At 35.7% G+C, this 26,164-nt stretch overlaps 1 protein-coding gene across 2 annotated transcripts in view; it reads right to left on the bottom strand.

The window, feature by feature from the left end:
* Window positions 1-26,164, bottom strand: part of USP32 (ubiquitin specific peptidase 32) — a 217,917-nt gene that overhangs the window by 65,555 nt on the left and 126,198 nt on the right. For both annotated transcript variants that reach the window (XM_038547992.1, XM_038547993.1), the window contains exons 6-10: window positions 9,777-9,908; window positions 8,209-8,316; window positions 5,934-6,049; window positions 5,314-5,376; window positions 2,259-2,342 (exon numbers count right to left, since the gene is read on the bottom strand). In XM_038547992.1, coding sequence (XP_038403920.1) covers window positions 2,259-2,342; window positions 5,314-5,376; window positions 5,934-6,049; window positions 8,209-8,316; window positions 9,777-9,908 — 503 coding nt within the window. The remainder of the gene's footprint in view (window positions 1-2,258; window positions 2,343-5,313; window positions 5,377-5,933; window positions 6,050-8,208; window positions 8,317-9,776; window positions 9,909-26,164) is intronic.

The following is a 26,164-nucleotide window of genomic DNA, read 5'->3' as shown; positions in this document are numbered from 1 at the left end:
CAGAGGACCATCTGCTAGGCTAATCTCCCTATCTCAGAGTCCTTAACCTGACACATCTGCAAAGTTCCTTTTGCCGTGTAAGATAACATACACACAGGTTCCAGGGATTAGGACATGGATAACTGGTGGTGGAGGTGGTGGGCATTTTTCTGCCTATCACGCTTTTTAGAAAAAAAAAAATTTTTTTTTTTAAGATTTTATTTATTTATTCATGGGGGGGCGGGGCAGAGACACAGGCAGAGGGAGAAGCAGGCTCCATGCTGGGAGCCTAACATTGGACTCGATCCCAGGTCTCCAGGATCACACCCTGGGCTGAAGGTGGCGCTAAATGCTGGGCCACTGGGGCTGCCCGGCTTTTTAGAAATTTGATGCTTTTTGACAAACACAAGAAACAAGACCCTGATTCCTCTACAAAATATTGGGCATTGAGTTACAAAAAAGATAAAAAATAAAGATATTACTACAGCGATGGTTTTCTAATTTTATTGACACTTATACATGTTACACTTAAATACCAAAACATTTGGCCAATAAGGATCTTGGCAAATAAACTAAGAGCGTAATTCAAGCTTCTATTGCCAAACTTACCAACTAACTCTACCAATTTTAAGACACATAGAAAATAAAACAACTCAGGATAAAAGTCTTCTTACTCATATATTAAGTGAACATACAGTTTTAAAAGCATGTTGTATATGAAATAAAGCGAATATAGTAAAATGCAATGTTAAAATGTGGGTGATAGGTATTCAATGAAAACTACCTTTCAGCTCTTCATAATATAATGTTCGAAACACATATACACAAAAGTAAATCTCAAGCATATGTTTATAAGTTAGTCATAGAAAAATAGTGCCACTGAAAGTCCTTGATAAGAAAGAGAAAATAGAAAAGACAATACAAAAAAGTCAATGCTATGCTATGTGAGAGCTACAAGATGACATGGACATAAACCTTGGTGATCTAAATGTTTTATACAGTTATGAGAAAAACTAATGAGGATGTTATTTTATTTATTTATTTATTTATTTATTTATTTACTTACTTACTTACTTATTTACTTTATTTATTTATTTTAAAAAGATCTTATTTATTTATTCATGAGAGATGCAGAGAGAGAGAAAGAGGCAGAGACACAGGCAGAGGGAGAAGCAGGCTCCATGCAGGTAGCCAGACGTGGGACTCGATCCCAGGTCTCTAGGATCACACCCTGGGCTGCAGGCGGTGCTACACCGTTGCGCCACCAGGGCTGCCCTGAGGATGTTATTTTAAATGAGATAAAAATAGTTGATTAATTTTCATATTACCAAGAAAGCCATTTCTGTTTAGTGATTTATAGAATTTTTATACATGTTTATATTTTATAAAGCCATCTACTTAAATCCCTGCTGTAAACTAACTGATTGTAGAGCAACTGACTGATATAAATGGATATTACAAGCTTATTAGATTATATATGTTTTATATACATAGTAACTAGTCACTAGCTATCAGGAAGAGACCAATTTCCATTTATTCCAACAGCCATGCACAGACAAATTTTTCTTTATTTACAATAGAAGCACATGACAGAAGAATCTAAAATACCAACTACTAAATCAACTTAATATTTATATATGAAGAATTATAAAAAATGGGAAATTATAAATTACTTTTTCTTAATTAGAGCAAGAGAACTACTCTAACCAGGAAAATAATGGAAATCTGGCAAGTCTTATGACTGAATGTTCATTCCTGGCACTTATTCGCTCCTCCTTCAACCTTTCTTGGTTCTTCTAGAGTTTAAAAATAAAATTAGAAACAGCTTTGCAGCCAAGATAATCTCCTAACTGGAGAAACTGTGTACATTGAAAATTTTACAGCTGCCTACTTACAATCCATCTTTCTGTTCACACTGCCTGACTTGTTAGGGAAGGCCTTTAAAAAAGAGAACAGTGAAGAAAAATACAAAATTATGATGATTTTTGCAATCTAAACTATTCTCCATGTATTTAACATGCTGGTCTACCATGACTTATAAGATAAATAAACATAATCAGCTATATAATTTCTCATCTCCCATGTCATGATTTTGAGATGCTTCAAAGGGCTCTTTTATACTCTACCTTAACCATCTTTCAGGTGTATACAGGATAATGTAGTTCTTTTTATAATATGTGGTTTTATAGCTGAATATTGTAATAACTACTACACAATGAAAAATATGTAGAATTATTGGTACTACTACTCTCTATACCTGTCACTTGCCTTAAACATACCTGGAAAAGGAGATTCAAAAATTCATTGGCAAGAACATTTTTCACACTCCAGATCTGATAGTCTTCTAGAGTAAGATGGCCCATCTGAAAGAAAAATATTTTAGAAGATCTCATGTTAAGAATGTCCTCATTTTTATAGCATTTGAATAAAATCTGGTTTATTAAATTTATATTGGTAATTTTTCTGAAAACAAAACCAATAATTTAAAGTAGATGCTATGTGTTCATCTGAAAACTAGACCATATAGGAGGAGTTTAAAAGTAACAAAACTCTATCAAAGCAGTCAATGGTAATAGGGATAATTTATCACCAACAATCTTCATTCCTCCAATAAGACCTAGGAAATAACTCACATTATCTTCTGGTTATGGAAAGCCACAAAGGGCTCTGAATAGGGAAAGTGTAATATTTACAAATTTTTTTAAAAAGATTTTATTTATTTATTTGTGAGAGACACAGAGAGAGGCAGACAACACATAGGCAGAGGGAGAAGCAGGCTCCATGCAGGGAGCCTGACATGGGACTCAATCTCAGGACTCTGGGATCACGCCCTGGGCCCAAGGCAGGTGCTAAACCGCTGAGCCACCCAGGTGTCCCATATTTACAAATTTTGAAAGCAATAGCGGACTCTCTGGATTATGCACTTTCACTCTAATAATTTTCTAAGACCTTCTTAGAAACATCTCACAATACTATCAAACTTCTTAGATATTTAAAGGAACTTGATAATAAATTTTTGACATATCAAAAATGAATAACTACACTAAATTTTCCCAAAAAACAATCGAACAATTTATAAGTTGAATAAAGCAAAATTTTTGTGGTATCAACATGTACAAAAAATTACATATACATATAAAAGCAACATTTATTTTTTTCTTTTCAGCAAAACTATAATCAGATGTTTTTTACTGCATGTATTCAATTCTAGATGAAGTAATGTTTTTGGCTTTTATAATTTAATGGTACTGATATGTTCTCTTTTCACTACATGATAACCATATATGATAAAAGATTTTAAAGTACTGTGATTATAATTATTAGTTCATATAATACAGTTTCTTCTTTGCATGTTAATTTTAAATCTAAAGATACAAAAAGAAGTGTAATAATGACATAATCTGTCTCTGGTGACTATGGTTAATAGGTTTGGCTGAAAAGTCCAAGTTTTACTGTAAACTGTTACCATTTCATTATCATTGCTACATGGAGATGGAGCAGCTGAATTAAATTATCTTCTTGTTTTTTGTTTTTCTTTTTAAAGATTTTATTTATTTGGGAGAGAGAGAGTGACAGAGAGAGCATAAGAGAAGAGTGGGAGAGGAGAAGCAGGCTTCCCTCCAAGTAGGGAGGCCGATGCAGGGCTTGATCCCAGGAGCCCAGGAGCCCAGGATCATGACCTGAGCCACTCAACCAATTGAGCCACCCAGGCCCCTCTAAATTCTCTTGTTAATTTTCAGAGTAGAGCCAGAAGAAGAAACTCAATCTTAACATAAAACTAGACAGCAATAATAAATATGTTTACCAGTCAGAAAAGAGGTGTTAGAAATTATAACTCTTCATGAGGCATTTTCTAACAAATTTTTCAGGTTTCTACGCCTATCTAGTAGAAGTGGCATCTTAATTTTCAGGAGAGAAGTAAATGAGGGAGAAGACTGTTGCCAAACAAAGCTCAAGCCCTGTAAAACTCACTTCTATTATTTGTTTCTATTGAGCATCAGTTAATATGACTATAATGATTCCTTCTGGAATTGTGATTGAAGAAAAAAAAATCTGATTTCACTATTTTTTTCTAACCTTTGTTATACCATTAGGGACTATATCCTACCAATCTGGTACTTGGTACGTGTCAATGTTTGAATGGAAAGACACAAAATAACTCAAACATGCCTCACATATGTGCATTATTCTCAATTTCATACAGGGCCACAAAGAGTATAGTAATATAAGCCAAAGGAATATATCTATAATAATATACTTACTAATAAATGTTGTCAAAAAAAATCACAAATTTATTTTTCATAAAATATATGCTTATTCCTGGTATTACATGATTTGGCTGACATTAAATAATTCAGGAGAGAGCTTTACCAACAGTATTAAAAATAATAACTCAGGAATGTATGCATCACCCAGATTGAGATAAAAAATCATTTCCATTGGGGCGCCTGGCTTAAGTCTGCCTTTGCCTCAGGTCATGATCTTAGGGTCCTGGGATGGAGCCTGGAGCCCTCTGTGGGACTCCCTACTCAGTGAGGAGTCTGCTTGTCCCTTTGATCCCTCTCCAACCGGCTCATGCACTTTCTCTCTCAAGTAAATAAATAAAATCTTTTAAAAAGTATTTTTTCCATCATCCCAGATATCCTATGGTCCTTCCCAATTAATCCACCCATCCCCAAATCACTATTTTAATACTTATCTCCATCTGTTAGTTTTGCCTCTGTTTTGAGTGTCATATAAGTGGAATCACAAATTAAATGTCCTTTTTTGTGTGACTTCTTTTGCTCAATATCAAGTTAGCCCTACCATAACTTATTAAAATGGGAAAAATAATATCATAAACTACAGATGACAAGGGCTGTGTCTACCTTATTTTTATAAAATATCTAGCTTATAGAATATAAATGTATATATAAATACTTAACAAAGTTATTTAAAGATGGAATGGGTTGGGATGCCTGGGTGGCTCAGTCAGTTAAGCATCTGCCTTCAGCTTAGGTCACCATCTTGGGGTCCTGGGATCAAGTTCCAAGTTGGGCTCCCTGCTCATTGGGGAGCCTTGCTTCTCTCTCTGCCCTTCCCCCTAGCCCTGTTTGTGTGTGCGCTCTCTCTCTCTCAAATAAATAAATAAAATTTTTAAATTAAAGAAAAAAGAAGACAAATGTGCTAGCTTTAGAGACAACTTAGAGGTACTCTAACTGTACGTCCAAATAAGCACTTGATGGAGGTGATGCAGAAGAGATTCAAATATGTATATAAACTATATATCCTACTTCAGACCACATGGTATTTTTACTAAAGAATATAATTTGTTCTAGTTCTAGCTAGACTCACCTTTGTGGTATCATGCGCATTCAATATGCCTTCTACAATGTCAGATAGATCCATATGCAGCTCCTTTATAAACAGAAATCCAAAGGAATAATTAGAAAAGAGTACTTATCATTTTTATTATTCAATGGCTAAAGTATACTGTATTTTGGCCAAGTATTTAAAATTTTTTTATTAAAAAATTTAAAAATATTTTATATTTTTAGTCTTGTTATCAGTTTCAGGTATACAATATAGTGATTCAACAATTCCATACATCACCCACTGTGCATAACAAGTGCCCTCCTTAATACCCATCACCTGTTTAATCCATCCCCCATGATCTTCCCCTCTAGTAATCATCAGTCAAGTACTTTTTAAAAAATTACCTAAATAAATAGGTTCTTAGATTTGCTTTGAAAAAATTAAGAGAATTTTCCTACAGTAAGTTTAGTCTACTAAATTTTTTAAGGCACATTCTCCTCCTGGTTTTTTATCTTCAGCTATGAATATTCTGAGTAGTAGCAGAATACAGCAACTCAAAGTAATAACAACTCCTTTTCTCTCGCTCTCTTTTTAAATTCTCTACTCTATTTTCCTATTGGAAGTTCACATGCAACAATATGTATACAATCAGTACTTACTGGGATATCATCTGTGCGGTTGTCCTTCCACACCTCTAAAAGTGCAACCACCATGTCTCTGAGTTCAACCTTGGAGAGAACTCCATCACGGTCAACATCAAACACCTTGAAGCAAACTAAAGAAAAGAAATTCTTATGGAGGGAAGTTACTTTTCTATTCTGAATTACATTGTCTTTCACTAGAAGCTGCCCTAGTAGAATCACTTAAATTTCTCAAGCAAGTACATTCTGGATTAAGTTCTCATCTGGAGCAAACTATAGTATGTCATTAAAGTCCTCTGAACTTGTAGGACTTCCTGCATACTTCATAAATCTCTCTCTGAATCACTACCAAGGTTATGGAGTCCTATCCTTCTCCCAAATCTAGAGCTAAATTCCTTGCAAACTAATAAAAAAGGGTTAAGTTACTATATAATACCTCACAGGTTTTGAGAAGATAATTCAAGCCTTTAAATTAATTTATAATATTTAAAACTGATCATTGCAGTTGATTTTTATAATGTTAAATATATTCCATTTACATTAAGAATCAATAACAGGTGGGGAACCTGTGTGGCTCAGTCAGTTAAGTGTCTGACTATTGGTTTTGGCTTCAGGTCATGATCTCAGGATAATGAGATTGAGCCCCACTTTGAGCTCCACACTCAGTGGGGAGTTGCTTGAGACTGTCTCTCTCCCTGCTGCCTCTCCCAGCCTCGTACTCATGATCTCTCTCTCTCTCTCTCTTTCAAAAAAAAAAAAAAAAAAATGTAATAACTTGGTGTTCTAAAGATGGTCTGCTTCTACTCTGCCTCTCTAATGTAATTAATACACACTCAATTTTTTTGCCAAAGAAAAATTTCAACTCTTCGATGAAGTTAATATACAACACGCTAAGAATCAGAAATATCAGCACAGGGGTGCCTGGGTGGCTTAGTCAGGCGTCTGACTTTGGCTCAGGTCATGATCTCAGGGACCTGAGATCAAGCCCTGTGTGAGGCTCCCTGCTCAGCAAGAAGTCTGCTTCTGCCTCTCCTTCTGCTCCTTCCCTAACTTGTGCATTCTCTCTCTCTCTCTCTCTCTCTAAGTAAATAAAATCTTAAATATCAAAAAAAAAGAAAAGAAATATCAGCACATTTCTAATTAACTCCAAATCACAATAGTTTGCTGACTTCTGTTAGTCCATCAGCAAAAAAGAAAAAATATTTTAAAGATTTTATTTATTTATTCATGAGAGACACAGAGAGAAAGAAAGAGAGAAAAAGAGAGAGAGAGAGAGAGGCAGAGACACAGGCAGAGGGAGAAGCAGGCTCCATTCCAGGCAGGGAGCCTGATGCGGTACTCGATCCCGGGTCTCCAGGACCACACCCTGGGCTGAAGGTGGCGCTAAACCGCTGAGCCACCCGGGTTGCCCAAAAAAGAAATTAAAAACAAATTGAAGATGATAATTAACCTCACTTGAGAAGTAAAGATTTCAGCTTATTTAATATTAGAACTTTAATGAGAACAAATAATTTACTATAAAAGCCAGACTGTAGTAATGGTTTATTATCAGGGAAGAATGCTGAATTTTTAAGATTAAATAATTATCTATCTCAATATACTTCCATAAAATTATGCTATTAAATCAACTGACTGCACCATAGTAAGTATTACAAAAGAAGATTAAAATACCAAATTGCACACCCAAAATAGGTGACATTTGTGAAGCTGTATTTTGGAAAGACACAGAGATGATGACCCTAGTAAATACATTAGAATTAGATTCCAAAAAAAAAAAAAAAAAAAAGAATTAGATTCCAATTAAATGTAAGCTGCTGAATTTTCTCAAATATGGTTAAGATTTAATAATGTAATGTACTTATGCTTGTAAATTATGTTATAATAACATTTAGCTAGGTTTAAAAGACCATTTTAGTATTTAATAAAATTGTTTTGATCGTAAATTTCATCTTACTAATAAAATATTAATGTATACAAGTGGCAGAAAATATTTTCTAAATGCTTAACACTGTCAAATATATTGTGACTGATGTAGTGCACTTATCATGAACTGCAAATTCATCAGGAAAATCAATTCCATTATTAATCACAAAGAGAAGATTGAATCCTTAGACTGACCTCAGCAAAACCTCAACACGAGATTGCTCTTTGCCAACCTGACAACATGATAAAAATTCAAGCCTTAATACACAGATAATTTTACATGGATGAATGCTAAATTTTTCTCTGTATATACAATTTGTAAACTTTTAATTGTTTAAATTAAATGTTTAACACAATTTAACATACTTACATTTTTGCCTTTCAGCCAGGGGTCCCCTGCAACAGGCTGATAACCCACAAGATATCTCCTTAAAATCTATGTGATTGTCACGATTTTCATCAAAAGCATTAAACAAACCTGTGAAATAGGAAAAAAAACACCATAAATCACAGCTGTCAAGTCTCCTAATGTTAATAATATCATGTTTATAAAAGAAGGCATGACTCCCCATAAACTGGTCAAATTAAAAAAAAAAAAAAAGTTTTATCAATAGTTCCCACAGTCTCAGGAAGTATTTTTCTCCTGGTATAGCTAAAACTTAAGATCCTCACAGAAAATACATTATAATCATTAGTGTTTGGTTGTATTTGTCTGTTTGTCCCTACCTTCTATCAGTTCTAACAGCTAAAAATGACAATAGTATGTAAAAAATTAAAAACTGAAAAATCAGGAATTATCCTTACTTAGAAAGATGGAGAAGAAAAAGGAAAACTGAAGGATAAAAGCTGAGCTGTATACTCCCAGATATAACATGATGTAACGTAAGCTCCCATAACGCTTTCATTAAGCAAAGAAAAATAACACAACTTATTATTACAAACAAAAGATATTCTGGACTACAGTCTTCTTTGTAGTAGTTTATGTTTTATAAATAAATATTTAAAATCAGAAATGAAAGAGAATTTATAATCCTGTGGTTTTTAAACTTTTTTACAAAATATATAAATGGAATAATTTTGTTTTCAAATCTAATTATTTCTCAATATCCAATTCTAAAAAGGTAGAATCACAATTGCACTGGTGAAGTAGGTGGAAAAGCCCAGAGCCCTATCTGTTCTGGCTCTCCCAATAAGTATTTCTGAAGTACCCTCGGAATCTGATGAATATAGACTGTATATTTTAAGAATATAATTCCTCAGTTTAAAGAGTAGAAAACTAAAGCTCAGGAGGGGTTAAATGATTTACCAAATGTAAAAAAAGTTTTAAAAAGGTCAGAATAAAAAACAGAACCCAAATATTCAGATTCCAAATACGACTTTTATATCACCCTCAATTATTCTTTGTATTCCTAATTAAAAAAAAAAAAAAAAAGAGTAATGAAAAGTTTAGAGCTAGCAAGGATCTCAGAGATGGTCCAGTCCAATAGTTTCCTAATCTCTTTTTGGTAGGAAGAAGGATACAGCACTAGAACCTTTTTATGTAGAAGAAAAAAAGTAAAGGCACATAAGGAGAGGAAGACGTGGTTATGTGTGGAACCTAGAACTCTACCCATGTGGTGGTCATCACCCTAATCCCTGCACCAGTGGCTAAGAAACTTCATTGTAATACAATGACTAACTTGATCAAACTCCTTTTATATTTGAGGATATTCAGGTGCAGGGACCTAACCTGACTTATGCAAGGTTACATAGGTAGAATAGGAAGCTCAAGACTACAATCTTAATTCCTCTTTTAGTTTTTTTCTATTATGCTATTTGCAAGATGCTTGCAAATTTATAACACTATAGTCTTTTAGACTTAAGATATATTGATTAAAAATAAGGGTGGCTTCAGGTGTGTTTACCAAAGAACATTTGTAGAAAATAGAGGATTCCTACCTTCACTTAGAGATGGACGAATGGGTGGTGAAACCAATGGGCCAAACGTCTCTAAATCAAATCGACCAGTCCGGGATTGAGCCTTTAGCAACCAATAGCGTTTCTCCAGATCAATGATGTCTGATTCCTCCACTGAGAGTCAAACCAAATAAGATTATAAAACCTCAGACTTTTCTTCTGGGCAATTAGTTCATCCTGATCATATAACTTACAAGGATATATTTTGATTTTCGAATCCAATTGCTAAAAATATTACCTAAAACAAAACTGAAAAACAAATACATTGTATCTAAAATGGCATGAAAATTGGGGCACCTGGGTGGCTTAGTTGGTTAAATGTCAGACTCTTGATTTGGGCTCAGTTCATGATCTCAGGGTCATGAGATCTAGCCTAGAGGTGGGCTTCCTGCTGGGCATGCAGCCTGCTTAAGATTCTCTCTCCCTCTCCATCTGTCCCTCTCTCACCCCTGCTCACACTCTCTCTGAAATAAAGTGGCATGAAAATGAAATTAAAATTAATATAAAAGTGGCTTCAGGGCAGCCCTGGTGGCTCAGTGGTTTATAGTGCCACTTACAGCCCAAGGCATGATCCTGGAGACCCGGGATCAAGTCCCACGTCAGGCTCCCTGTATGGAGCCTGCTTCTCCTTCTGCTTTTGTCTCTGCCTCTCTCTCTCTCTTCTCTGTGTATTCTCATGAATAAATAAATAAAATCTTAAAAAAAAAAAAGTGGCTTCAAGGGACGCCTGGGTGGCTCAGCAGTTGAGCGACTGCCTTTGACTCAGGGATCCTGGGGTCCCGGGATGGAGTCCCACATCGGGTTCCCTGCATGGAGCCTACTTCTCCCTCTGCCTATGTCTCTGCCTCTCTCATGAATAAATAAATAAAATCTTAAAAAAAAAAAAGGCCTCAAAATTAGAAAAAAAATGTTTGCAATTTCCCATTAAGTAGGCTGCTTAAATCCAACATGTAAAATAATAAACTGAGACATTTCTTTTTGGCTTCCTATACCACTTTTATCTATACTAGTTTTTCATAATTTTCAATCTCTAGCTTGGATTTAAAGATTCGTTTTTGAAAAATTCATGTTAGTTAACATGTAGTACATTATTAGTTTCAAGAGGAGAATTTAGTGATTCATCAGTTGCATAGAACACCCAGTGCTCATTACATCAAGTGCCCTCCTTTATGTCCATCACCCAATTACCCTATCCTCCCACTCACCTTTCCTCTAGCAACCCTCAGAGTTTGTTCTCAGTTAAGAGTCTCTTATGGTTTGCCTCTCTGTTTTTATCTTATTTTATTCCTGGCTACACTGTAATCATCCTAATAGCAGGATCCATGTCTGATTCATCCTGTCGATAGAGTAATTACCTACACAGTCAATACTTATTAAATAAATGAAAAAGAATATGAGAAAGATGTTATAAATAACACAAGTCAATAAATGACAGATGAGATAGAATTTACAATGTGATAAGGAATAGGGGCACCATGAAAACATGAATATCTTTTTCTCTTCATTCATCAGAAGGTACAATAAAAAATTACAGATAAGCTCCAACTATAGTTACATTTTATATGTGCTCCCCCCCCACCCCCAAGGAACTAAAGATTTAGAAAAGCAAACAAGGTGAGTCCTTCCATTGCTGGGCTTTTTGCCTGCAGTCACTTTCCGGACATTGACAAGGTTATGAGGAACCTAAGCAGTGAGATTTCACTAAATTAAACAGAAAAAAGCTGTAGTTCTGGGAGATTAAGATAGCTTAAATTTGCCGGGCAGAGTACTGGAGAGGAAAGAGTTATACAAAGAAAGAGCTCCAAAACTGCACAGGACTCTTGTTGACCTTTGGCAGAAGAGTAAGCTATGTATGACAGGTGAAATTCATTGAGGCTGGGCTTGGATATACCTAAGTTTTTTGTTTGTTTGTTTGTTTTTATACCTAAGTTTTGACCAGCCAGAGTGGAGGTACCTTACTGAATGCTGGGAATATTCACAGACTCAAAGGATCACATTTAATTAGAAGGGGAAAAACTAACTCTAGAATAAAGGCTACTCCAGACTTGTCCCAGCAAAGCTATATAAAAAAAAAAATCCTTCAAAATGTCAAGCTGATTCACAAGTAATTTAACTGCCTATCAAAAGAAAATAAACTTCTTTTAAAGGGAGAAACCACTTAGCTTTAACATTTATAATGTCTAGCATCCAAAAACATATGAAGCAAACAGGAAAAAGTAATCCAAAACCAAAATAAAAATTAGTCAATACAAAAAGCTATAGATATAGCAGACAAGAAAAAAAAAAAAAAGAAAAGAAATAGCAGACAAGGCTTTAAAATATCTATAAAAATACTTTAAGAATTTAAGGAAAACTATGACTACATTGAAGAAAGAAATGGAATCTATAAAGAAGTACCAACTGGAACTACTAGAGATAAAGAATACAATATTTGAAATAAAATTCACTGGAAAATTTAATAGCAGATTAAAATCTAAAGAGGGAAGATAAGTGAATTTGAACACCAAGCAATAGCAATGCTATCCAAATGGAAGCATAAGGAGAGAAAAAAGGTGAAAAATTACTAGAATCTTAGTAAACTATAATATCAAACAGTACAACACACATGGGATCCCACAAAGGGATGCCAGAAAATACTTAAAAGTAATAACAGCTGAAAAATCCCTAAATTTGATGAAAACTGTAATTCCACAAATCCCAGGATTCAATAAACTCTGCGCAAGAAAAATTCAAAGAAAACCAAACCAAGGCAAGTCACAATCAAATTGCTAATAGAAAAATTTTAAGGCAGCAACAGAGGGGAGCAAAACACATTACAAACAAGTTAACTAAGATAAGCAACGATTTTCCTTCAGAAACAAGGGAACCAGAAGACTCCCTTGGGGAAAAAGTGTTGAAATAAAAAAAGAATGTTAATCTCATATTCTATACCCTATGAAAATATTCTTCCAAAAAAAAGGAGGGGAGGCAAAATGAAGAATCTTTTGGACAAACCAAAGTTCAGAGAATTCATCAACAGCAGAACTGCACCAAAAGGAGTATTAAAGGATTTCTTCCTGGCTTCCTAGCATCTGCACAAAGGAATGATGAAAATAGGAAATGCCCAGTCTCTAACTTCCATGGGGCTGATATCACTGATTACCCCAGAGTCTGGAGAGGAGCTTGACTACAGCTTTGGTTAGACTAAGTTTGTCTTTGGTTCAAATGCTTTGAAAATTGAGTTCAGATTTCTATTTAGAAGAACCCAGAAACTGCTAGTTTTTGAAATTAGAGGTCCATAGCTCCAGCTTAAAGGCTGTATGCATGTTTATATAAATAACATTTTATTAAAACATAGCCACACCATTTACTTACATACAGTTTATGGCTGTTAGTGTGTTACAGTGGCAGAACTGAGTAATTGCGATAAATAGATATATGGTCCACAAAGTCTGAAATATTTACTATCTGCCTTTCTTAAAAAAACAAAAACCATAAAACATTTTGCCAATCTCTGTTTTAGATCTTAAAATTGCATGACCGCAAGACTTTAAAACTATGAGACTGAATAAAATGATAGCACCTACAGACCACAAGGCCTTGAGACTGAGAGTCTTCAGTTGTCTGAGATTTCAAAATTGTTAGGCCATAAAACTGCAAATCAAGAGATAAGAGATCTCTTTTCACTTTTCAGCTTGCCCCCAGTCTCAGCAAGATTTCCACAAGAGAGAATTGGGTAGAAATAATTATCTTTGTATTCAGGGTTCCTGCAGATTCAAATCGAAACAGGTTTCTCAAAAGTTTGGCTGGTTTCTCCTCATTACAGCAAAGCTAGTCGCAAGTAGGCTCACTCCTCTGTCAGCCTTACTCCCAATCTCAGCCTCAGGCCTGAGATATGAAAGCACACCACATCCTTTGATCACCTAGGAAGGATTTTGTCCCTCTGGAGTCCCATCTTTTTTTTCCTTTGTTTCTCTTTCTAAGATTTCTTTACATGCAACGGCTTTAAAGAAGAGTATGATTATTTTGTTTATGTGGTGATTTCATGTAATTACATAGTAGGAGTGTAGGTCTTTCATATCCTCTACTTCCCAACCTAAAGTAGAACCCTTCAATTATTATTTAACATGAATCCAAAAATTCTCAACCAATCCAATAAGATATAAAGTATAAAATTAGAAAAGAAGCAAGGTTATTCTTTGCATATGAGCAGAACATGTATCAAAAAACTCAGAGTTCTTTTACAAATTATAACTGAGTTTAAAAATCTGTGGGGATAACCTAATACATATACAAAAATCAATACTTTTCTATGCATGTAAGAAAACATGAACACAGAAATAGCAATTCCCCATAAGAAACAAATATCTAAAAGTAAACTCTAAGATATAAGGATTTTTATGAAGAAAACTTTATAAATAATATTAAAGATGTGAATAAATGAAGCATACCATGGCCCTAAATAGGGCTTTGATAGAGGCATATTGTGGGCTGTTCAGGGTGGTTATGTAAGATCACACTGTGAGGGTGATGTGAGAAAACAGATCTGAATGAGACAAGGGTGCAAATCGTAGAGAAAAAATTTTCTGCACAGAATAAGGAGAGGGGCCTCTAGACAAAAGCATGCTTAGCAAGCTCAAGGAAAAGAAAGATCAAAGTGACTGAAGTGGAGTTAGTGAAGGAGACAGTAGTAGGAGATAAAGTCTAAGGAAATATGGGAGTTAGATTATGTAGGTTATTGTGAGGACTTTGGTGAATTTGTGAACCACTGGAGGGTCGGATATGATCTTAGAGGATTATTCTCGACACTAAGTTGAGAATAGCCTAGTGGGCATAAAGAACAGTAGTGAGATAACCAGTTAGATGTTTAATAAAGAGTTAAAATAATCAATATATGCAATTAAAAAACATTGAGAATACAAAAGATTAACAAGCACAGATGGACAATTCATAAAAAGGGGGGGGATTTAATTTCACTAATAAAAAAAAATCACTTCAGAAGACAAATTTAAACAGAATCATGCTATTTCTCTGCTTCAAAACTTTACAACACTCTTCCCAAAGATATCTGCATGGCTATTTCAACAACTCCTTCGGCTCTTTACTCAAATGTCACATTCTCAGACCATCTGAACTGCACCCTACCTGATGATGATACTCCTCCATCCCTCCTCTTCCTTGCTTCACTTTGCTTCCTAATATTTATCAATATCTGACATAATTTGCTTGTTTTATTTGTTGGATGCCTCCCCCAGCTAGAACATATGCTCGATGTAAGGTCTTATGGTGTATTTTGTTCATTGATAAATTCTAACACTCAGAATAAAAGCTGGTGCGTGTTGAGCACTCATTTAATGTATTTTTAATGAATAAATAAGAATCATTTGCTGAAACCCAGGATATATAAATTCAGAATAATGTTAACTATGATGAAAGATGAATATTGGTATAAGTAAATGAACCCTGGCCTCCAATAAATTACAAATTACCTAGGAAGACCATAACAATGTTCTCTAAACTTCCACTGCTTGCGAAGGATTCTTACTCTATTTTTCAGTAGTTTTAATACAAATTTAGGGGGGAAATCAACAAGATAATTTTTTACTCATCAACAAGATAATTGAGAGATAGTCAAATCAGCATGTGTACCTGTACTGCATTTGTATAAGTACTATAGTCATAAAAAGCTGAATAAATAAAAAAATATATTCCACTAACTTCCACAAAATTTTAAGAAAAATTATATTCCTTTTGCTTAACTTTCAAAGGGCTCCCAGGACTTAAAACTAATGTCTATTTTCCCTTCATACCCCCTATGTCTGTTCTGATGTTCTCTATACCTGAAACCTAAAAGAGAAGTTTTTATTTAAAAGATTTAAGAGTGAAATTCTTTTGAAAGTAAAATATGTAAATAAACTAAGCCTACACTAGGAATACAGAATTTTTTTTAAAAGATTTTATTTATTTATTCATGAGAGACACAGAGAGAGAGAGAGAGAGAGAGAGGCAGAGACACAGGCAGAGGGAGAAGCAGGCTCCATGCAGGAAGCCCGACGTGGGACTCGATCCCGGGTCTCCAGGATCATGCCCTAGACCGAAGGTGGCGCTAAACCGCTGAGCCACCCGGGCTGCCCAGGAATACAGAATTTTGTGCACATTACACATCAACAGATGGAAGAACTGAGAATTTGAGAAAGATAGTATCAAATTTACTCTGAAGCAGAAGGGTAGTACATGGAAATGACCATACCTTCCACAAGTGAAAACAAAAAAAGGCCTTGACAACATGTACTTGGGGTCAAGTACACTGATTCTAACTTTTCTCTATTTTACAAAGAAGAATGTTCTCATGGAAAGTTCTTACCTTGGCTATTCCTAGAATAGTCTTCTTAATAATCCACAAAATCTAGTAAGGGGATTCTAAGAGTGACAATGAAGTTACCCTATACTTTGGCATTTAAAAAGAATTACTTAGTAATTATTAAAAGTAACTATAAACAACTGACAGATTATAACCTGTTTTAAAAAGCAAAAAATGGAAAATACTCATAATACTAATAATTTTTAAATTTTTGAAAAAGATTTAAAAGAGAGAGAGAAGCAGACTCCCCACTGAGCGGGGAGCCCAATGATCATGATCTGAGCTGAAGTCAGAGGCTTAACCAACTGATCCACCCAAGTGCCCTAAGTTTTAAATTTATAATTGTTTTTACTAGACTAGTAATATATTTTGTTATATGAAAAATCATTTAAAATATAGGTAACTAAAAAAAAGGAAAAAAACATATAATTGCATGCTTTCATATAACTGTATTTGAATGTATATATATTTATTTATTTAAAGATTTATTTATTTCAGAAAGAAAGAGAGAGCGCAAGATAGAGCTAGAGCATGAGCAGGGGAGGAAGGAGAAGGGGAGAGAGAATCCCACAGCAGATTCCCTACTGAGCACAGATCCTCTAACTCTGAGACCATGACTCGAGTCAAAATCAAGAGTAGGATGTGTAACTGACAGGCACTCAGGTGCCCCTGAATGTACATGTATTTAAATGAATGTCACCTATATTGTTTGGGAAGATTATTTCTAATACTTTTATTGTATCATCTATATCATCATATGATTTCTCAAATTATACAAAATCACTGTTCATAGTTTTAAATAATCAACGGGCTAAATTAATTTTTAAAATTTTATAGCAAAATCATCAAGAAAGACTGTGATATAAAACAGGTAAAATTTTTCAGACAAGAGTATACATACTGTCCTATATTTTCTCTTTTTTAACCAAATACCAAATATACTACATTGTAACCTTCTGACGAATCAACCTTTACAAAGGTTAAATTATTTTGGAATTGGAACTAATTTTAAAATGTGCAAAAAATCTACATGAGCATGTAGTTTTCATTTTTTTTAAAACAAGGGTATCTGCTTCAAATACATATATAAAATTTACTAAAAAGGAGTATTTAAAAATTTAACAATAAGGAGAGTCATCATAGGAGTCTGATATATAAGTTAAGATAGTCCTACTGTTTCCTTTTCCAAAATAAGATATGTGTTTACTCCATTTATAATATATGAAAGAAGGACACCTGGTAGCTCAGTGGTTGAGTGTCTGCCTTTGTGCTCAGGTCGTGATCCTGGGGTTCTGGGATCAAGTCTTGCATTGGGCTCCCCACAGGGAGCCTGCCTCTCCCTCTGCCTGTGTCTCTGCCTCTCCCTCTGTGTCTCTCATGAATAAATAAATAAAACCTTAAAAAATAATAATATATGAAAGAAAGAGAAACCTCTTGTTCCTACAGAGAAACAGCTTCCTCAAATTCTAAACCTTTTTTTAAGTAATAGATCTGCATATAAAAAATCTCACCTTGGGGACGCCTGGGTGGCTCAGTGGTTGAGTGTCTGCCTTTGGCTCAGGTAGTGATCCCGGAGTTCCGGGATCGTGTCCCATATCGGGCTCCCCTTGAGTATCCTGCTTCTCCCTCTGCCTATGTCTCTGCCTCTCTCTCTGTCTCTCATGAATAAATAAAATCTTAAAAAAAAATCTGACCTTGAAACAAACAAAAAGACAATAGCTTTGGTAGAACTGTGTTCTTATTTTTATACTTTTAGGTACTAGGCATATATGTTCAGTAAGTACTTCTGATTAACCTGGTGCTTACACAATACACTAAATTAAAAACACACACAAATCACACTAACTGCCTCTTGATTTTTTTTACTTTTGAGAACTGTTTATTAATCTCCTTAAAATATATAATTTCTCTGCTGAAGGAGAGATGTGGAAAGATACGTAGAAGATATTTAAAAGAAAAAGAATGATCACATGTCATGGTCACCAGTGAAAACCATGCTTTAGCAGTTTCCCTTTTAAACTTATGTGATCTGTTCATATTTTGGTTATAGACCGCATGTAATTCATGATCGAATATTTGCCAAAGCGAGCTAAGTTATATATATTATATCATTATTACTGGCAGCTGAATTTCTGGTTAGAGAGAAAGGAACAAATTCTATTTTCACTTAAAGAAGTTAAAGGTAATGGCTGTAGTAATTACTCTACTTGCAATTCATAAATCAATATCAACATTTATATTTTACTAAACAAGACTGAATTTATCATCAATCTATAGGCATAACTTTTTCTGGTTCATAAACAGCAGCACACCATACTTCCAACATTCTAATTCCTGGCCTACACTTTGGGCCAACCTAGTGACCTTACCAGAGGCTCCAGCTGCGGAAATAGGTCTTTAAAGCCAGAACTGGATTCTTATTTAAAAAACAACAACAACAACAACAACAACAAAACAAAGCAAAACAAAAAACAGGCAAAATATCCAAGTATTTCAAAACAGTAACATAGCTCTTTAACACTGTTGAAGCAACCTGTTCACAAATGCAATGACCTTCTGAGATCTACTTAAAATGGCTGTAATCCTTACATCATGCACAACCAGATAAGAGGATAATGAAGAAGGGACATGCAGATTTACTAGGGGTTTATGGTCAAAGAATCACTGAAGTGTTTTTTTTATTATTGGAAGAAGGTGCTAGCAATGCCAACTAAAATGTGGCCAAAGAATAACATACATATTTTTAGTTGAAATAATAAACGCTAATAGAGACCATATAAATTTAAGTTAGATATGAAAAGAAAAAATGATCAAAATGAATTCTATGGCCCCTAAAATTAGCCCAAAATATTCCATTAATTACCTCAAACTCCAGATTCTACTAAAAAGAAATCACTGAGCTAATAGGTTTATTCATTATTATGATACATTCAAGGATCTTCCAACAACTCTTTCTTAGTTTATTTAGAGACATATTTACAAGAAAGAATAGGCACAGGGGCACCTGGGTGGCTCAATCAGGTAAGTGTCCAACTCTTGATCTCAGCTCAGGTCTTGATCTCAGGAATGTGAGCTCAAGTCCCATGTGAAGCTCCACGCTATGTGTGGAGCCTACTTAAGAAAAAAAAAAAAACAAAAACAAAAAAAAGGAAAGAAAAAAAGAATAGGCATACAGGTTTTCTTCCAAAAATACAGCTAAATTATGTGAAAATATGATCAATATTAAAAACTTATTTTTAAAACACAGTTCATAAAATCGTTCTTCTGCTGCCCATTTCACTGTTGGTAAATATATAACCATTCAATGATCTTGCCTGGGTCAAATGAAATTAATTATTGAAGAGATATGAAAAAATCATTTGTATGTATCCCAAGAGGGAAAAAAAGGGAAATTGGAAAAGTGCATCTGTAAGACTGAGGTAAGTCTGAAGGAGATTGCGCACCACAACCACAACCACCACATGATCAACTCCTTTTATATACAATTACAAGCTGCTCATAAGATGGATAATAAGAGTGTGTGTCAATAAACTGTCTTCATCTCAGTTTTGGCACCTGAGATTAGCCATCTGATCTTGAGAAAGTTTCTTTCACTTCTCATAGCCTTAGTTTCCTCATTTTTAGAATATGGATAAAATGAACCTCAGAGAGGGCACAAGTATTAAACAAGATGATATACACAGAGTATGTATAGTGCCTCCTCTAGTAAGTGCTTAATCTGCACTAGTAATGAACTATCAGGGAAAAAAAAATTAAGGAAACAATCCCATTTAGGAAGGAATGAAGTATCTAGGAATAAATTCAATCAAGCAGAGAGGAAACCTGTACTCTGAACCTTTGTTCTGTTTGCATTCCTTTCCCTTTATTTTTTGTGTATTTATTATAGGTTTTTGGTTTGTGGTCATCATGAGATTCACATATAACACCTCCCTATGTATATAGCAGTCTATTTTAAGTTTGCGGTTGCATAGCTCAAATGCATTCTAAAAATGTTACATTTTTTACCATCTGCCCCTGCATTTTTTGATGTCATATTTTACTTTTTATTCTGAGTATCCCTTAACTAATTATTGCAGAAATAGTAGACTTTACTACTTTGTCTTTTAATCTTCATACTAGCATTACAAGTGGTCATGCTACCTTTACTATATATTTGCTTTTACTAGTCAGATTTTTTTTTTTCATAATTTTCTTACATTTCTAGTCACAGCCTTTTCTTTTCCACCTAAACAAGTCTTTTTAATGTTTCTTATAAGGCTGGTTTGATGGTGATGAACTCCCTTAACTTGATTTTTGGGAAACTCTCTCTCTCCTTTTATTCTGAGTGATAACCTTGCCAGGTCGAGTATTCTTGGTCCTAGTTTTTTTTCCCCTTATAGTACTCAAAATAAATCATGCTACCTCCTTTTGGCCTGCAAAGTTTCTCCTGAAAAGTCAGCTCGTGGTCTCATGGGGGTTCTCTTGTATTTACTCTTACTGGTTTTTTTTTTAATTTTTTTTTTATTTATTTATGATAGTCACAGAGAGAGAGAGAGAGAGAGAGGCAGAGACACAGGCAGAGGGAGAAGCAGGCTCCATGCACCGGGAGCCCGACGTGGGATTCGATTCCGGGTCTCCAGGATCGCGCCCTGGGCCAAAGGCAGGCGCCAAACCGCTGAGCCACCCAGGGATCCCACTCTTACTGGTTTTACATTTCTCTCTGACCTTTAATTTTTGACAGTTTATTTGGGGGGAGGGGCAGAGAGACAAGCAGACTCCCCACTAAGCACAGAGATCAACATGGGGCTCAATCTCACAATGCTGAGATTAAGACCTGAACCAAAATCAAAAGTTGGACACTTAATTGAGCCACCCGGGCTCAATTTAATTTTCGACAATTTAATTATTATGTTTCTTCCTATGGATCGCTTTGGGTTTATCTCATTTGGAATTCTCTGCGATTCCTGGACTTGAATGTTTCCTTCCCCAGATTTAGAGTAGTTTTCAGCTATTATTTCTCAAAAAATGTTTTCTGCCCCTTTCTCTCTTCTCCTTTTGAGACCCCTATAATGCAAATATTATGCCTGATGTTGTCCCAGAGGTCCCTTAAACTATCCTGATTTTTAATAATTTTTTTCCTTTTTGTTATTTAGCTTGGGTAATTTCTACCATTCTGTCTTCCAGATTACTGATCTATTTTTCTGCACCATTAATCTGCTACTGATTCCCACTAGTATATTTTTCATTTCATTTTATTTTATTATTTTATTTTTTTAAAAGATTTTATTTATTCATTCATGAGAGACAGAGAGAGAGAGGCAGAGGCACAGGCAGAGGGAGGAGAATCAGGCTTAAGGCAGGGAGCCTGATGCAGGAAACGATCCTGGGATCTCCAGGATCACGCCCTGGGCCAAAGGCAGGTGCTAAACGGCTGAGCCACCCAGGGATCCCTATTTTTCATTTTAGTTACTATATTCTTCACCTCTGATTGTTTTTTTTAATATTTTCTTTGTTGATGTTTTCAATGTTGTTTATCCAATTTCCTCCTGAGTGTGGTGAGCATCTTTTAGGACCATTACTTTTAAGTCTTTATCAGGTAGCTTGCTTATCCGTTTCATTAGTTCTTTTTCTGGGGTTTTATCTTTTTGTCATGTGGAACATATTCCTGTTTCTCCTCATTCTACCTGACTGTATTTCTATGCATTCGGTAGATCAACCACATCTCCTGTCTTGAAGGAGTGGCCTTATGTAGAATATGTCCTGTGGGGCCCAAAAGCATAGTCCCTCCTGGTCACCAAAATTAGGAGCTCCAAGGGTATCCTCTGTGTGGGTTGTATGTGCCTTCCTATTGTGACTGGGCTCTGACTGCTCCAAGTGAGGCTGTCCCTAGCACACCTGACTGAAATGACCAGATGCAGCTGCTACAGGCACACTGGTGAGTTGGGCTGACCCTTAGGGCAGAAGCCAGTTTGGGGGTTGCTGGTCCAGGCTATAGCCACATGCTGGGCACAGCATGGTGGGAGCTACTTTGGAGGTCCCTGGTCTTGGTGGAGGTCCCCCAATGGGTGCTATGTGGTGGAAGCCATTTGAAGAAGGGTACTAGACCCAGCTGAGGTCATCTACCAGACACACATGGTAGAGCAGAAGCTGCTGTGGAGAGTCATCTGCTTGGGGCAGTCAGTTTAAGGGTGCAGGAATGTTGAGGCAGGGTTGAGTGGTGCTAGCAAAGTAGATGGAGAATGTCAGAAAAGGCACCTACCAGCACCAGACCAGCTAGGTAGGAGAGTAAGAAAAATGGCGCCCACCCGTGTTGCTGTTCCAGGAGAAAGTTCCTACAAATCTCTGCCCCTTCAGCACTTGCACTAAAACTGGTGAATAAACCTCCTTCACATATGGCCCAGGGACTTTTCAAACTCCTGCCTCTGTGTTCTTGGAGTGAATGCATTTGTGCACAGGCTACTTTTAAGAGTAGAGTTTTGGGTTTCTTATGGCTCAGCGGCTCTTCTGGAGTTAAAGCTCTGCTGCCAGGCTTTTTGGGAGCTCATCTTTCCAGTGCAGGCCCCCAGAGTGGAATGTTCAGTGAAAGGCTTGAAATTCCTCGCTCTCCAGAAAGGACTTCCGCATTTGTGAAATCCCTCCTGCTTAAGGGTTACCATACTGGGATGTTGTTCCTGATTACACCACATCTCTGTGCCCCTTCCTACCTATATCAATGTGGCCTTTTCTTTATATCTTTAGCTGTGAAATAGCTGTTCTGCTACTCCTTAGGTCATTCTGAGAAAGAGTATTCTATATGTAGTTGTAGCTTTGGTGTGTCTGGAGAGGAGGTAAGCCCAGAATCTTTCCAGTTTGCCATCTTACCCTCTTTGGACCTAATCTCAGGTATTTAAAATAGCAAATTATGACAGAAAAATATAATAAACCTTGTAAAAAATTTTTTTTGTTAAGATCGATCTACTCAAACATTAAAAACTTAATTCTGGGCTAAAGTTCCAATTCGATTTCTTGAATAAAAAAACAAAAGTAAGGTAACAGTAATTTGGAATTTGCAGTCCTGAAAAATGCACCTGCTACAATAAAATCTAAAATCTTGTATAAATCAAATCAGTTAATTATTCTAGCTCTATACTGAATACAAATAGCTCCCCAGTTTCCTTTATGATTTACATAAAAGAGAACAGCACTTGATTAAATATGGCAGTGTGTTCAACTATGACTTCAAATTTTATAATTGCATGTGAAAAAGTAATTAAAAGCATCTATACTCTAATATAAATGTTATTTAAAAGTGAAAAATTAAAAAAAAATAAAAATAAAAGTGAAAAATTATAATTTCTTTTTGTTTTCTAGATACCTTGGCTCATTACACAAATTTAAATGGAGTCACTGACACTTTAAAATAAATATTTTCTGTCTACTTATAAATTAGTTAATAACAATCTTTATCTTTTTTATCACAAGTTTCCACATTCAGGACACATTATTTGAAAAGTTTAACGTGGGCAGCCCCAGTGGCTCAGAGGTTTAGCACTGCCTTTGGCCCAGGGTGTGATCCTGGAGACCCTGGGATCGAGTCCCATGTCGGGCTCCCTGCATGGAGTCTGCTTCACCTCCTGCCTCTGTGTGTGTGTGTGTGTGTCTAATAAGTAAATAAAATAAAATCTTTTAAAAAGGAAAAAAGAAAAAAAAAAAAAAAGAAAAGTTTAACGTACTAAATATTCTTTGAGTGCAAGAGTCTGCAAAGAATTCAATTGTGAACTGCTTAGCCAGAAACTGGGAATTTACATATAATATGACAAATCATAGCCATCAGAATGTAAACCTACCCATGTCAGAATTTCTAAATGAAATTTAGCAGTAATTCTGACTTTGTGATAATGTCTTCATACTAAACCCCATGAAGAAAGTAGCTATTTACTGAAGCCCATGGCAACTCAGTTGTCTGTTCTACAGGTTCTTTGTTTCTATAAATTGTAAAATAAAACAAACTAAAAAGAAAAAGACTTCCTTCCCACAGATGTGGACAAGTTAATTTTTATACCAATCTACCGCCCTCTATTCAAAATTACTTGCTTCTAAAACAATTACTCCCTGGAGATAATGGGGTGAAGCTCACTGACATTTGCAAGCCAAGTGTTCACTGATACAATAGGATACAAATTCATTGTAAAGCACCAATTCCAGAACAGGTGCCAAGTGAGTCCTTTAGAACAGGTATTATTTTATGGACGTCTAAAGGGTAGAACTATAGGCTACTCCAAATATGTCACTTTGGCCTAAGGATTATATTTAGTTGAAGGTAATTGAGAAGTAGATAAAAGAAAAGCTCTCTGCAAACTACCCATCCCTTCCTCATTTGCTTAAGTTGTAAAAGTGTCTACCTTGATCCTCTATCAAGGACGAAAGTAATCACCAGATTGCTGTAGATCTTTAATACAGAGATTGCACTAGATAAATGAGTCTACATAACAAACCTTACTAACCAGCCCAATCTATTAGTTTCTCCAAACATCTGCCTTGCCATAATTTGCCACTTCTAGAAGCTCAAAGTCCTTTTCCTTTGTCTTGTCCTTTCTCTACAAAATTACTATTCTTTGCTAAGATGCTATATAAACTCAAGTTCTAACCATCTGTTTTGTAACTCATCAATGAATACTCCTATGCATAAGCAATGTTAATAAACTTATGTTTTTCACTTGTTATCCTGCCTTTTTTCAGTCTAATTTAAAGGGTCCCAGCCAATGAATCCAAGATGGGTAAAGGAAAAAAAGTTTTCCTCCCTACATGCCTTAAAACACACCTGTAAGATAAATTGTATCATTATTCCTGTTTTCCAAAGGAAGAAAAAGAAGTTTATAGAGATGAAATAAATTTCCCACAGTCACATGAGTAGTAAGTGGTAGGGTCAGTGTCTGACTCAGAATCTGAAGAACTCTTAAACATCCTATCAGTAATTCTCAAAATGTAGTTCAGTTCACAGTCCACCTACATCAGTAACATGCACTTTTAATACACTCTCCAAATAATTCTAATGCTCAATAAAGACTAGTAACTACCAATATTTCACAGTAGCCTTGTATTTGATTAGTTTTTTATTTTGGAGTATCCTCTTTACAAGACACAAGGATATGACAAAATTCAACTAAATTCAACTACGATGCCAGCAATTCAAAAGGCTATAAATAACTGAGAAAATTTAAAGTATAGCATTTCTTCAGGCTCTTGCCATTAACTACTGACTTACTTCCATGGCCACCAGGGAAATCAATGGGTACACTATAGAGGTAGATGAAATAATTAGTTCAATAGATAATTCCCTCCTATTTATAGTAAATTGGTCCTCTATGTGCCTTAACACTAATTCATTTTCTGTATTTCACATCATTTATCTAACCAAGAGTTTTATTTGTTTTTTAATTAAGATTTATTTATTTATTTATTTATTTGAGAAAAGAGAGCAAAGCAAGACAGCATGAGTGGGGGTGGGGTTTAGAGGGAGGGGACAGGGCAGAGAGAGAGCGAGAAGCAGGCTCCTTGCTGAGCAGGGAGCCCGACAAGAGGCAGAGTTCAATTCCAGGACCATGGGATCATGACTTGAGCCCAAGGCAGACGCTTAACCGACTGAGCCACCCAGGCGCCCTGAGACTGTCGAACCTTATTCAAACATGATGTTGGCCCTTCTTCATATAGGTTTAGTGCTATAATCCTAAAACAACGTGTACCTTCTGCTTACTCCTGGGGAAATCAAATGTTTAATTTAGTACTTAGTGTTGGGGCCAGGCGGGAAGGGAAACTCCTCAAGATGGCGGATACGCCAAAATGGCTGAGGTTCCTGTCACCACCTCCACTTGGGACAACAGCTTGAGCAGACCCTTACACCTCTCCTTTGGACTTCCCCAACCGAACCCAATGCCCTTCAAACCCCAGAGGAGGAAGTCACCTTTGACTGGTTGGATTGCAATCCTTCCTTTGCATAGTGAGGGTCACTCTGACTGGTTGGATTGCAATCCTTCCTCTGCATATGAGCCAACCAATAGGAAACCGTTCTGCC

The sequence above is a fragment of the Canis lupus genome, chromosome 9, assembly GCF_011100685.1.
Source record: "Canis lupus familiaris isolate Mischka breed German Shepherd chromosome 9, alternate assembly UU_Cfam_GSD_1.0, whole genome shotgun sequence".
Taxonomy (NCBI): Eukaryota; Metazoa; Chordata; class Mammalia; order Carnivora; family Canidae; genus Canis; species Canis lupus.
Note: the sequence above shows the minus strand (reverse complement) of the source record. Positions and strands in the feature narration are given on the sequence as shown.